This window comes from Triticum dicoccoides, unplaced genomic scaffold (assembly GCF_002162155.2).
Source record: "Triticum dicoccoides isolate Atlit2015 ecotype Zavitan unplaced genomic scaffold, WEW_v2.0 scaffold15514, whole genome shotgun sequence".
NCBI classification, from domain to species: domain Eukaryota; kingdom Viridiplantae; phylum Streptophyta; class Magnoliopsida; order Poales; family Poaceae; genus Triticum; species Triticum dicoccoides.
Genome location: NW_021210783.1, coordinates 29259 through 44074, shown reverse-complemented (window position 1 = coordinate 44074; position 14816 = coordinate 29259). Strand labels below are relative to the sequence as shown.

The following is a 14816-nucleotide window of genomic DNA, read 5'->3' as shown; positions in this document are numbered from 1 at the left end:
TGGCTAAATATCGCCATGCAAGCCCGCTGGCCTTGGCTACAACGGGTGGGTAGTGAAAGGCCGTGGAAGGAATTGAACATAAGAGTGCAGAAAGAATCAATGGCTTTGTTTCGGGCAGCCACGAGGGCCATGGCAAGAGATGGAGCACTAATATCTTTCTGGGAGGACCGATGGTTGGATGGCATGAGAATAGCGGATATTGCGCCCCTAATCTATGCAAGCGTTCCTTGACGCTTAAGGGAGGCCCGAACGCTTAAGGATGCTTTGTCCACTGGATCGTGGGCCATGTATGTGAGGCCGAGCCTAAACTTCCTAGCTCTACAGCAAAACTTGTCCCCATGGCAGCGGGTGAATGGCTTCTAGCTCCATGATGGAACTCATGATGTGTTATCCTGGTCCTGGGAATGGGATGTCAGATTCTCCGTCCGTTCGGCGTACGCCGCCAAGTTTACTGGGAGAGGGGTAGCTCCAACAGCGGAATTCACATGGAAATCTAAAGCCCCGTTGCAATGCCGGTTCTTTCTGTGTTTTGCGATGAAAAACCGATGATGGACCGCGGATCGCCTGGCATGGCAAGGCCTGCCACATAACAACTACTGCCCGTTTTGTGACTAGGAAGTGGAGACACTGGATCACATCTTGGTCACGTGCGTTTTTGCAAGGACGATCTGGCGAACAATATGCACGACGATTGGTAGGCCAACATGGACACTGACATGCAGGACAGTGTGGCCGGCTAGTGCACGGACAAGCCAAAGAAAATGAGAGTACTTGTCTCGCTTGCTCTGTTGGAATTGTGGAAACACAGGAACTCCATAGTCTTCGACGGAGCCTCGCCCTCGCTCGAGGTGGTCAGCAGGAGAACTGTAGAGCAAGGAAATGGAATCGGGCAGGGCGCCTCAAGAGCAATTGGGAGAGGATCTCGGTGAGTAGTCCATTTTGGATGTAGAGTGGCTGTATTAGCCTAGGCCGTGGTGTTGGTTCTTGTACATCATTTTCTTGTATCACCAACTGTGGAATTGGGCTCCCTTTTTTTTTGCGGGGAAATTGGGCTCTCAACCCACCCCTATCTATATAATATGATACACAGACTCGTGAGTATTCGAGAAAAAAAGGAAACATAAGTTGTCGTACCATGGTCCATGGTACCATAACCATGAAATTTTTCATAATATGATGAGAAAAAAATCAAACGTTACCATCCTTCCAAAACACACAGCATGCATGTACGTACATTCCGTGCAATTTCTAATTTGCATCTCTCTGTACACTAGTAGTAACCTCTACTAACTGTTTGTCCCCTTCCCGTTCTTCAGACAGCACGTAGTACCAACTTCATTGGTGCTTCATCCACCTAGTATTTGCAAACCACCAAGAAACAGAGTATGGCGTCGACACCAGCCTTGAAATTATAATGTCTCGTATACAGAGGGCAGTTATCTTCTTTGGAAATTAAGCATCTTGATCGAAAGCGCGTAAACTGAAAAGAACAAGACGCAGAAGGCAATGAGCACTGCAATAGTGACACCCATCATCCCCTGTTCACATCCCAGGTTTTGCTGGATGAACTCTTGGACTGTCCCGTCAAAACCAGGACCAACGATCCTCGTGTCGACATCTCCCAATTGTGATGTAATGATGCCTTTCAGGGTCCAGGCCACTGGGCAGATGTAGTAGAACCAGATCCACCAACCTGGGATTCTCTGGAGGGGGAGAAAATAATCATCAGAAGAGAAATATCTCATAGCTCAAAAGCTAATGTATCTTCTGCATCAGTCTTTTGCTAACCCAAACAATTTGTCTAACATGAAGATTTTCTCGCCATTTCATCATTTTGTGGAAAATGAGGAGCATTTTTCAACTATCTAGAGATGGTTACAAACTGTCTCAAAGAACAACTGAAGAAAAATGTTGATGCTTTTAGGAACTTACAGATTGGGGAATTAAGAACCCTGAGAAAAGATTCCACGAGGAGTAAAATGCTGAGGCTACCACTGCTGCCACTGATTGTGTTGGCGTCAAACCTACCGCCACCATCCCATAGAATGTGAAGTAGGTAAAAGTAAGGAACATGTAAAGGAGGTAAAGGAGCAATTTCCCTGCAGTTACAAGACAGGTTTCTTTTATCAGGATACAAATGGGGAAAGCTACACTAGAACATAAATAACCCAACAAGCATGCATGTTCCCTGCACTTCAATGGAGAATGGTTTTCCCAGAGTGACGAAGAACTTGCCTAGGTTCCTCTCGTAGTTGATCATGAAGTAAGTGATGAGACCAAATATTAGTGTCTGAGTCGCAATATAAGGTATCTCTATAAGGCCCTGAAGATTTCATGCAATTGTTAGACACAGGATTTTCCAGCAACAAAAATGGATGCTAGCAAAAGGTTAGCAAACCTGAGCTGCTGCATATGGGAATGATGAGTACATCTTAGCAGCCCGTTCTCTGTAGTAGACTGCTCTCTCAACGGAAATTATTGGCTGTACTGACGAGGCATTATTTATTCCAAGAAATAGGCATGCCGAATATAAAGCTCCCATGACAAGATACAAATCCCCTGTTGTTTCTCTGCAAAATTATTTTATGTTAGTGATACTAACTAAATACACACTTTCAAACTTGTATCAGATATTCGAAATGCATGACCAGATTAGGTTTTGGACACATAGTGTTCCAACAAGAACTTCTGATGTTACTCTTTTCATAAAATATAAAATAAATTATATTACAAAAAATGTTTGTCATGGAAAATCTAATGATAACATGTTCACCTGAACAATATATATAGGGGGTGATTGAAAGAGCTCCACCCCACCTTAACTCCACTTCTCCTCTACATCATATGTTACTAATTTTATAATATACTGTTGTTTCAAAGGGAAAATGTTTACCTATTTTTCTATCACATGAAGAATTAAATTTTTTCAAATTATTGCTATTACTAATTTTATTATATGCAGTTTAAAAGGGAAAACGCAGAATTGTTGGAGACGCAAACTAATGACATGTAATATATAAGTATTCATGTGGATCACATTTATCTGAAGGAAACACGGATAATAAAACATAGTAGAAAACTATTTGCTGAATATTTACCTCTTCATACCAACGTTCCAAAATATTGAACCAAATATAAGAGAAGCAATTGTTGTGTAAAACAATCTCACGACATTGTACTCAGGGCTTCTCCAGTAAATAAGGCCTTGCTTAAGTAGGCATACTCCAAATTGAGTAAGACAGCCGTGTGAAAACTCAGTCGTGAACTTTAAAGGTTTTGTGCCTGAATCCGGAACACTTAGTTCTTCTATTAAATCTTCCACATTCCTACAGCATAACAGATAGATCTATAAATCCATTATGTGGAACACAAGAATTGCAGTTGGTGGAACTTATTAAATATGGCAGGAATCACCTGAACTGATCTGAGTTCTTGTACAGTGTTGCAAAATCCAAACCAAGCCTTTCTTCACACGCTTGTGTGCTCACTTCAAGCATCCATGTTGCTGGGTTATAGCCTTCGCGTATGGGAGGGACTCCAGGAATTCCCTGTGTTGCCCAGATAAATATATGAAATATTACAAGTGGAAGACAGAAATTACCTACAAACTAAGACATCAAGCTTGCATACCAAACATAGATAGAAACTAGATTTTTTTTAGTAAGACAAGATACCAGTTCTTAAGAAGAAAAGAAGTTTCTCCTATGTACATGGACACTAATCAGGCACGTGGTCAATTTTTTTCATAAACAAATATTGCATGCTTCTAGCCTTCTACTTAAATTATTACTGATCAAGAAAACAATTGTTGAAAAAAGCGGTGAACAAGATAGTCATGTGCAAATTATCTGGGGATGAAATTCACTCCAAGAGGCTAATCCATATCCCAAAGCTTCCACTATATCCCAAATTTCACTCCAATAGTGGTTGCAATGGTGGGATATTAAGGTCATTTGTGGAGAAGAGCTTGGTGGTCTAGGCCTTTGTGGCCAAGCTAGCCAAAGCCTTGTCTGTGTGGCTTTCGGACTTTGTATCTAAATCTTCACCAACAGTAGGATTGCGGCCAACAATCGGAACCTTAAAAAAACATACTCGTGTTTGCTATTCCTTTCTCTCACTGTCTACTTTCTTGCAAGTTTTTGCTTCTGCACTCTGAATTTCACTTGCTTGTTTAGGTTGTTCTAGGTGACTAGAAATAGAAAGGTTAAAACTTCCCAATTAAATTATGTAATTTAAAAGTATGTACCCCCCCCCCCCTACCAAGACTTAATCTTTGATCCCGCGGTTAATAAAGAAACAATACCATTGTCGTGGTTACCTGAAAATAATGTATCATATCAACTGAGTTAACACCAAGTGAACCTCCATATATTACTCGACCTCCTCGTTTCAAAAGAAGTAGCTGCAAGAAAAGGTTGAGAACCATCAGCACACAGAAACAATAAGCAATGGTTGGTAAAAAATGAAAAGTGTGCCAACCTCATCAAATGATTCAAAAATATCGATGCTTGGCTGGTGTATCGTGCAGACAACAGTTCGTCCGGTATCAACAGCATTTCGAACAGTGCGCATCACAATGGCAGCTGCTCGTGCATCCAAACCAGATGTAGGTTCATCCATAAAAATAATGGAAGGATTTGCAACTAGTTCAACAGCTATCGTAAGACGCTTCCTTTGCTCCGTTGAAAGTCCACTAGAACCTGGTTTCCCTACTAATGCATGTCGCAATTCATCAAGCTCTACCAATGACATGACTTCTTCAACAAATGCCTGCAGGGTAATTATAAGTATGTATCAACAAAAAGAACTAACATTCTAGAGCATATTAAGATTGTCTCAAAACAAAAAACATACCTTTTTTGTTTCTCTACTTATGTCAGTTGAAAGCCGTAAGGCTGATGAAAACCACAAGGACTCTTCAACTGTTACTTGTGGTGAATGTATGTCATTTTGTTCAACATATCCCGCTATCCTAGCAAAGGTTTGTTGTTCTTTTGGATGGCCAGAAATCTTGATATCACCTTCTATACATCCACTAGTTTTCCTGCCTGCTAAAACATCCATAAGTGTTGTCTTTCCAGCACCACTTGAGCCAACAAGTGCAGTCAGGACACGTGGCCTAAATACCCCGCTTACTTCAAACAACAACTGCAGTCTTTTTTCAGTTATTCCTCTTGCTTGCATTTCCTATGTATGAAATGCTAGTTTAGCTGAGGCACAACAGTAAATGTATTCACAATATAGAGATTTTGCATGTAACCTTCGGCATGTCAACAAAATAGTTAACATTGTGGAACGTCATGGTTAGGGGTTGAAATGGTAATGTCCCCTTCCTTCTGGTGCCTTCAGTGGTCACTTCAAGCACATTGGTCCTGTCAGATTTTTCTGCAAATTGTTCCATAGATAGATTTTAGTTGTTACTATATAAGTTTTGAAGTTGAAACAACAATAATAACAATAATAGTAATAATAATAATAATGTACTAGTGTAAATCTTCTCAAGTCGCACAAGCCTAGAATATTGATAGTTAACCAAATCTGATATGATATCATTTGTGAGTGACTATATTGTCCAGTGAGATAAAATGAAAATAGAACATATACTCTGAAGAAAGAACATAAAGAAAAAAGAATCTAAATTGACTCCAGAACTATCACTAGGAATAACAGTCGTACCTTGAACAAGAAAAATCAAGTCACGCTAATAAATCATGAAATTACCTGTAGTTGTGTTTCTATCTGAGGCCGCACCATCATTTTTCGAATCTTTGGATTCCTCCGAATTAGCCAGGATTAGTGCCTGTGCCTTTTGAAGGGCTATAAGTTTTATTCTTAAGTTAGAAAAATAAAATAGCTGCCGCAAAATGTGATTTTATGAATTACTTCATTTCAGTACTTACGGTTAAGGTATGCCAATGCAAGAGTAAACAAAACATTGAACAAGAGGGCGTAAGCCAATAAAACACCAACCCCAATCCAGTACCAGTAATTCTGTGTCCCCAGATCATGTGCAAGAAGTACATTGGTTCCAACTGTATTGTTCATATAACCTGAAACCTGGTACAAAAATATGAGTAAGGGAAAGTTAATATATCAACCAATAAGGAAAGCTAAAACCGGGGTGGAGGGGGAGGATTTACGACAAAAGATGCATGCTAGTAAACAGACCTTTGACCATCTAGAATCTGAGAATTCATTAACTGAAATTGCACGTTGCCCATACATTAATGGAGAAACCCAGTATGCCCACTCCCACCACGGTTTTATGGCCTCTAAAGGAGGTAAATTTTACAACATATAATCAGTTCAAAATAAGGGAGAACATAGGATGCACTAATAACCTATCAAAGATAGAAAGAAGTGCCATCATGGCAAGAATATGGGGACACTAACCTTTAGGAATAATAAATCCCCCCAAAAGAAAAATAGCCATCATGGCAGCTGATCCAAAAGTGTTAGCGATGGTCATGTCTCGTGCAATAGCTCCCATCATCCGAAAAAGGCCCAAAGCCATTTGGTGTATAGAGAACAATAGCAACATAAAGCGAAAAAATCTGCAGATGATTTGATAATTATGATGCTCAAATAGAAATGCAGTAATAGATAACATTATAGATTAGAAGGGTAGAAGTTTAGGTACCTATCAACAGTTGGTGCAAAGCCTACTGTGTAATAGACAACACAAGACCACACTGTGGCTTCAATAATAGAATACGGAATTCTTAGTATCAAATTGGGAAGTGAGAAAGCCCATGCAGGATGAAAACAATTATCTCTTTGCTTATAGAACACCGGAAGTCGAAAAATAGTTATAGACAGTTCTGAAAAACCATTGAACATTATATGTACAAGCCCAAAAAAAAGACATGAGAGATAGAGCTCTCCATTTTGCTCATCAATTGGATGTAATCTTGTCCGTAAAAATAGTGTGCTTGTAATGAGCCCAACAAAAGCAACCTGCATGAAATTGTGCCATCGTTACACATATAGTCATATATTTGATAAATAAACTATGGATGAAACAAACTGAAAAGCCTTGCATTTTACATATACTAGTTATAATGCACAGAAATATAGCGTAGAAGAAAATATATGGATCAACAGAAAGCTGCAGGCATTTAAGCCCATATCAGAGACTTTTTGCACAAACATTATCAAGGATGACGTAGTGCAACCTTTGAAGTGTTGTAAAGTAAAATTGTTCATGTTTGCGTACTTCTGGACCTCAGTGACCATTTATAGCACCAATTCTAATTAAAACACATTCATTTTCCTAAAAATTGGAACAAACAAGCAAGAGAATCTCAAGTGACACCGCATGTTCAGATGTTAAAATCATTGCGCATCTACACAATAATTCTATGCATGTACCCTCTGTTCAAGAAAAATAGTTACATGACCAAAGGTAGCCATTGTTTTTAGGAAAACTCTTTTTACAGCTGTCAATCTTCACAACAGTTGAGAAAAAAATTCATCTATAGTGTCTTATACTCCATCTTGATCCATCTTAAACATTGCATAAATTTTATCCATCTTGTAGGTGATGCACTCATTGCTACAAAGCTCATGTAATGTAGTGATGATTTGGAAGTTACAGAAATCCACTACCAGTTAATTTATGGGAAATAATGCAAGGAATATGTAACGTAACTACATGAACGTACTTGGCATGTCCTAAAAGTGTAGAGGAAACGGTGACGGCTTATTAGAATAAGCTCCCTGGCAAAACAAGCTCTAATGAGGCTATATTTTGATATGGCAAACTTGGACCGGGCAAGAGCCTCAGGAGAATTTGTATGACCGTCTGAATTATGTGAATGGGACTCAAGATTTCTACCATACTGGGAATCTGTAAATGCAGCAGCCATTGCTGACACAGGAATAAACGAATATGGTTTTGACAGGTCAGACCAGTACTGAGCTTGATCTTTCTTTGAAGTTACCTGAAACCGAAATTACATCCAAGTTAATCTGATCATCCTTTAAAAATCATACGGAATTATCAGCTTTAAATCAATACTTACCTCCTGGAGAAAATCAGCAATACCCTTGCGTGGTGGCAATGAAAATCCTAATGATTTAAAGTAGTCCACAACATGGTCAATCTGGCCTTGGTAGACGATCTTCCCTTCTGACAATAGAATTAGATCATCAAATAGTTCAAACGTCTCTGGTGCAGGCTGAAGAAGTGACATGAGCACGGTTGCCTCCATCTCATGGACGAAGTTCCTCACGCACTTCACTATCTGAAAAGTCGTTGAGCTGTCTAGACCTGTTGATATTTCATCCATGAGAAGTGTTTTTCTTGGTCCAACAATCATTTCACCTGCAAGAACAGACCAGTGTCACAACAACTGTCTTGTACCACACAAGACCCACATCCAGGAAATGCATGGTGTGCCAACCAGTTTATTCAGTAAGACAATAATAAGTACCAAGAGCACAAGCTCATGGAAAAACGAAAATGATGGAAGGCATCAGAGAAATTTAAGCTGTAACAATCCTATGAAACCTGTTGTCACTCTCTTCCTCTGACCACCAGAGACACCTCTTTCCATGTCGCTGCCCACAAGGGTATCCGCACATATATCCAGCCCAAGCACTCTCAGTACATAGTCGGTAACAAGATTGTGCTTATCCCCTCCGACTGATGCTGCCTGACCACACAAAACAGATCACTTTGCGGAACAAGATGTGCCATATCAGAAGTATAGCCAAGTAGTTAAGTAAGAACCTTCATGAAAGCGTCTATCTCGGGACTAGGACGCATGCCTCTTTTTTGTTCAAGATTGACCAATTCTTTCAAGCATTCTACACAAGTAATAAATTGTAATAAACACGGGTACTAAAGAAGGAAAGGAAATACAGTATAATGCAACTAATACAGTGTAAGTCACCAACCTGGAAACAAACAAACGGATTACACCTTTCATATCTAAACATAGTATATTGAAGTTCAAGTAATATAAAATGATTACTGGTGAGGCTTTAACCTTCCATTATATTTTGGCATAATTTACTTAGTAGCAAGTATTAGACTATAAAAGGGGTTGTAAATTTGAACCATGTACTGCATTATATATTCTGTCTACAAAAATAAGCTATGGTATATGGAATGTAAAAAAGCGAAGCCGAACCTCCCCAGTTTTCGCTTGCGCCTTGGCATTTTGCAGCAAAATCTAAAGTTTCCCTTACTGTCAGCTCCCCAAGATGGTTATCTGTTTGACTAATATATGCAGAAGTTCTTTGTACACAAAATTCATCCAAAGCAATTCCATTGTAGGTAATCCCTCCACTTTTCTGTTCAAGGAACAGGAGAAAAATGAGCAAAAATAAAGGAATACAAACCTGTTTTCTCAACCAGAAAAAACAATTTATGGTGGTTGCATGAAGAAAAAAAATCAAGCGCATGAGCACACGGGAAAGATGCTAGTTGACCTCACCTTTAGCTTAGGATCCAGTTTGCCAGCTAGGGCCAGCAAGAGCGTTGACTTCCCGGATGCAGGTGGTCCCAACAATAATGTCATCCTTACATGAAACAAAATGGAGCAGTGTCAAAAAAATACACAGCCATCATAAATTCATAATACAAGCAGGATGTTTCACGAGTGATGATGTATACATTACAAGGGGAGAACTGTGAACATACTAACATGCAATTATGGAAAGACACTTGTTTTTTTTTTGGGTGTAAACTGATGTATGTGCATTAAACTTCATTTTAGAGTTTTGATATACCATGTTTCCACCTAATATAAAGAATTATGCAGTAAGAAGACTTGCCCCTCACCTCCCAGGTCGCACAATGCCACTGACATCATCCAGAATAGTGAGCTTATGCTTATTAGGTTGTAGGAGACGACAAGCAATAAGAATTCTCTGATTACAAATACATGACACAAAAGAAAACATATCAGATTAAATCTTTTAACAGGAAGAATAACAAATGAATGAATCTTCAACCAAAAAAATAAGGTAATTAAGCATCCAGGTAATTGGGGACGTCATAGCCACTCTATTCGAAAGAAATATAGATGGCAACGTTTCCTCCCAAATAGTGCAGAATACTACAAAGTAAGGTAAGGAATAATAATGGGATCATAATTTGCCAGCTCATGATTATATCTTCTCCTTTGGCTACCTGATTTTCATAGAGTTAAGTGCATTTTAGTCCCTCAACCTATGGAGAAGTATGCATTTTGTCCCTGAACTATTTGTTTGATGCAACTTTAATAGATTCAGTCCTGAGAGCAGTATTCCACGGTCAAACCCGGTTTTGACTTGACGTGGCATGGTTTTGGCTACTCATTACTCTAGTTGGCATAGGCTACCATGTCATCGAGAGAATCTCCCCCTCATACCCCTTCTCTATCTCTCTCTACCTCATGCCAGCAAGCCAGAAATGCTCTTCCAGCCACTGGAGCAGCTCCTCCCACTTTAGATGTGCATCAGGGCATAGAGATCGAGGCAGCGATGCTACTCTAGGTGAGCCTGTAATGGTAGAATCTCCTCTTGCTATATATGCACAAATGGGCACATGGATTGAGGTGGGAGTGCTGATCTTCGTGAGGGAATCCTAAGGTTTACTGGACTACATCAAACGCCACCCCTTCCCGATGAGAGCAAGCCATGTTAGGCGGAGTCCGAGGTAGAGGGGGATGGGTCGGCCGTACGTATCCAAGGAATGCAAATCCAAGATAGAGGCGCCAGCTCAACCCATGGATTAGCTGATGAGTGAGCATGCATGCGGTCGTTGACGGGCTTGTCGACATTGGCAAGCACTGCAGAGAGTGCCTTAGGTTGGTGGGTGTACTCCATGATCGTTTCCTTGCACGATGCTCTGAAACTCGGCGGAAAGGTGAATGGCATGCCCTGTCTAGTTGTCAATGAAGAACAGATTAAGAATGCTCACCATGCTCGCTAGAGACATGTCGATGTCATGTAACTCATTCGAGATCTTGGAGTAAATCCACAACACGATGGTAATGTCATCGTTAGACACACAATATTCTCTTGGAGAGTCCCGATCGTCGTCGACATGATACTGGACATTGTACTTGTAGAGAATGTAATAGAAGAGATGTCGCCACTTGGAGAAGTTATCGCCTCCGAGCTCCAGGTTGAACTTAATGAAGTGGTTGAACTCGATATGTCTCCTTGATCACTGAGGGCCGAGCTCCAGCTGGAGCTGGAGCCACACCAACTGATGGTCTCCCTCCCTCCATCAACCATTTCATCAAGTTCAAGCTAGATCTCGACGCCGACAACTACTCCAAATGTCGTCATATTTTCTGTTTCATTCTCTGCAAGTAAAAAGTTGAGGATCATGTCAACGAGGATTGGAAGCCTCTCACTGAGAATGTCATGTGGTGTAACGATGACATTAACATCACGTTGTGGATTTTCTCCACGATCTCCAGTTAGTTATATGGCATCGTCATGTGTCTAGAGAGAACGACACACCTACTCTTCTTCATCTGTTTTTCATGGACAACCAGCGCATGCATGCCATTCACCCTTCCGTTGAGTTCTACGGCAGACATGTCAATCACAGAGTACAAACGTCATCTAAAGGGGCTGGCCGATGCAAACGTCGATGAGCCTATGAACGACCGCACGCTTAGACTTCTGATCATCCACGGGCTCAATTGGTGCTTCCACATGATGACGATGGTCCTGCCCATGTAGGTCCCATTCCTCATACACTCAACGATATCCTACATATTCTGATGCGTGTAATACTCCTCCCTAACAAACCCTCCTCTCCAATCAAAAATGACACCCCTCACTTTAGGCTTCATGGGCAACACCCCATGTATGATCACCTCAAGGTTTTTTGATGCCTTTGTTTTCCCAATTTGCACACCACCACACCACAAAAACTTGCCCCATGTTCCACCCGTTGTTTGTTCTCTGTTATCCGCTCAACCACAAAGGCAATTGTTCTTTATATCTAACTACATGCAAAATAAATGTCTGATGACACGTTCTTTTTCGGCGAGTCTGTTTTCCGATATGTTAGTGCAGATTCCCATTGCACTTCAGATCTAGTGGCAGCAAAGGATCCCGCGCCCCTGATCCTCCCCGGGCGCGACAGATCACCTATCTCATACTGGCCCTTTGGAAATCATCCTTGGATCCTGCGCCCTTTGGATCGTGCACGGCTGATGCAACTACCTCAAAATGAAACTATGGCGTACATGGCCTATTCTCATTTGCATGTTGGTGAGGATTCTCATCGACATGCTCGCCATTGCACGAAGTAGCGCACAAGAGACGAGCTCGCTGTTGTCGACAAGAAGGCCATAGAGAAATATGTCATCACCATCACGACTCCCAGGCAGCAGGCGCTGACGATAGTTTAGTGTCACCTCATTAGAGTTGGCCGTGTTGCCCACGCAGGCTGGAGCAGATTTTCTCTCCAAACGAATCGTTGTTTTGTGTAAAGTCTCCTTTGGCTACTGGATAATCAAATACTCCCTCTGTCCCATAATGTAAAACGTTTTTTGACACTACAATAGAGTCAAAAAACGTCTTACATTATGGGACGGAGGGAGTAATTATGAATTCTGAAATAGAACCCAATAAAGCAAATTAAACAATTAAATTCATTCGTTGTTATCCCAGATTCTCATCTAAGAAGGCCGGCAGTCCAAGGTCGTAACTAGCAAAACTTTTTTGAAAATACAAGGACACTGATGGAGGGTAAATATGCTCGTGCGTATGTCTCGTCGGGCGAAAACAAAGGCAGACACTTTTAGACTTGCACTTGCAAACTTGCAACTCATAGTGCTAGCCACACGTGAGACGATTTAAGTAGCCCAAAGCATGTAAGGTGAGACAATTTAAGTAGCCACTTTTAGACTTGCAGTTGCAAACTTGCAACGGCTCACAGCGCTGCTAACCACACGTGAGACAATTTAAGTAGCCCACATCATGTAAGGTGCGCAGGAAAGCTCGCATGATAAGGATATTTCTATTCACGTGAACTGCTGTCTGTCGCATGGATCTCCTTTTCGCCCGGCCTACGTTCACGCAAGTTATGAGGGTTTCGACTTTCGTCGTCCGAGGATCGATCAGATCAAAAGTATCATGAATCGCGGGCACTCAAATATATTGTCCCCTGTAATTTACTTTGTTTTTTCTACTAGACAGTAGACACGCAAGTGCCAAGTCTCTTAGGATGTTACCATCTCGCAACCATTCGTTAAACTGAACAAACCGATCTGCAAATATGTATAAGCTTACCTCGGTGACGTCGCGGACGTAGTTGGGGAGAGTCGGCAGCGCCCTCCTGCCGACGTTGACCTCCGTCGAGACCCTCAGGTCGCGGAACCTCACCTCCACCCGCGGCACCTCCAGCCCCACCCTGCAGACAACGGCACGGCATCGATCAACAACCCAGCACAAGGATTTCCATGGAGGAGTTGGAACGACCATGAAGTCGGATGCATTACGCGTCGAAGCGGGCCTTGATTCCGCGGAGCAGGTTGGCGTTGTCGAGCTCGGCGGTGGCCAGCGCACGGCGGAGCACGCGCTCGAGCCCGGGGCGGTCGAGCCTCCGCACGTCCACCACCTCGCCCCCGCCCCCTTCTCCGTCGCCGTCGGGGTCGGGGAGGACGATGGCGTGGTTGCGCCGCTTGGCGGAGGGGAGCCGCTCGATGGCGGCCCACAGCAGGTCCTCCTCGTCCCGCGCCGCCGTGCCCGCCCTCTCTTCCGCGTCGTCCACGTCCAGAGCCAGGTGGCCGACGCCGCTCGCCATCGCCGCCGCGCCGCAGGGATGCGCTTGGGGCGGGCAGGTGGTTTTGGGGTTTTGGAGCGGAGGAGTCCTAGGAAGCGACGCCTCGCGAGGGAGTTTATACGGGGCGGGTCACGCGGGCGTGATGAGCCCCCGATATCGCGAGGGAGTTGGATCTCATAGTTGAAGGCAGCTGCATGTGGGGAGATGAATCTCGCGGCCTTCCCCCGACAGAAGAGGGCGGGCGAGAGTTCGGGTTTTCTTTCTCATCATCATGCATCCATGCATGCATGCTTGCGGCGTGAGGCCTCTTAAAACCCACGCACGCAACACCAACACTAGCTAGGTCCACGGCTCAACCGGCCTTCCATAGTCCGGGTCCATACCTACCTTGCCCCTGCCAGGTGGGCCCGCACCCCCGCGGTCCACTCTCGCACTCTTGCGCGGCTGCGCCCGCCCCACATGATAGAGGATGCGAGACTTGGAGACGAGGCAATTGGAGGCACCAAAGTTCCTTGTACATAGAGCTGAATGAAAAGGACGAGTTGTACCAGAATTCTGCCATGGCAACCACGAACGCCAATGCTTGGCTGTGTCGTGGATGGCGCACTGGAGATACAGTTCTACATACTGTTGTGCGTGCCAACATTGGCCACTGGATGCCCTCACTATATCAACATGTCGCCCATGTCGGTGGCACATGTATTAGTCTCGATTGTGAACGATGGGATCAAATTCCGAAGTGTGAGCACCAACATCTCTATCCTAATATGTACTTCAGTTGCTCATTGGCACAGGAAGTTGCGGGTACACTACTGCCGGTTCTGCACATCGGCACTAAAGGGTGGGCCGGTTCGTCACGAGCCGGGACCAGAGGGTCACCACGTAGCACGAGCCCGCGCCGTGGGGCTGGGGCCTCACCAACCGGGACTAAAAGATTTATGGGTTTATGGTTTATTTTTCTTTTTAATTTTGTGTTTTCTATTTAATTCTTTTTTATTTTAAACATATTTTACGCTACTACATAATGTACACGTTATGCATATATATAAATAGAATTTCTCGTAGAACATATATA

The 14816-nt window shown here is 42.8% G+C and overlaps 1 protein-coding gene across 1 annotated transcript; it reads right to left on the bottom strand.

Annotated features, from left to right (window-relative positions):
- Positions 1-1106: 1106 nt before the first annotated feature.
- LOC119344144 (ABC transporter G family member 51-like) lies at positions 1107-13762 on the bottom strand. Its single transcript, XM_037614726.1, has 24 exons — positions 13458-13762; positions 13249-13369; positions 9791-9879; positions 9444-9528; positions 9138-9300; positions 8735-8811; positions 8513-8657; positions 8025-8326; positions 7665-7943; positions 6641-6957; positions 6394-6554; positions 6169-6272; positions 5901-6057; positions 5722-5817; positions 5261-5385; positions 4855-5187; positions 4480-4770; positions 4319-4402; positions 3415-3548; positions 3099-3326; positions 2399-2570; positions 2236-2323; positions 1933-2099; positions 1107-1703 (listed from the first exon to the last, which is right to left on the bottom strand). The coding sequence occupies exons 1-24, from the start codon at positions 13760-13762 to the stop codon at positions 1437-1439; spliced, it is 4290 nt and encodes a 1429-aa protein (XP_037470623.1). The 3' UTR covers positions 1107-1436.
- Between the last annotated feature and the right edge of the window lie 1054 nt (positions 13763-14816).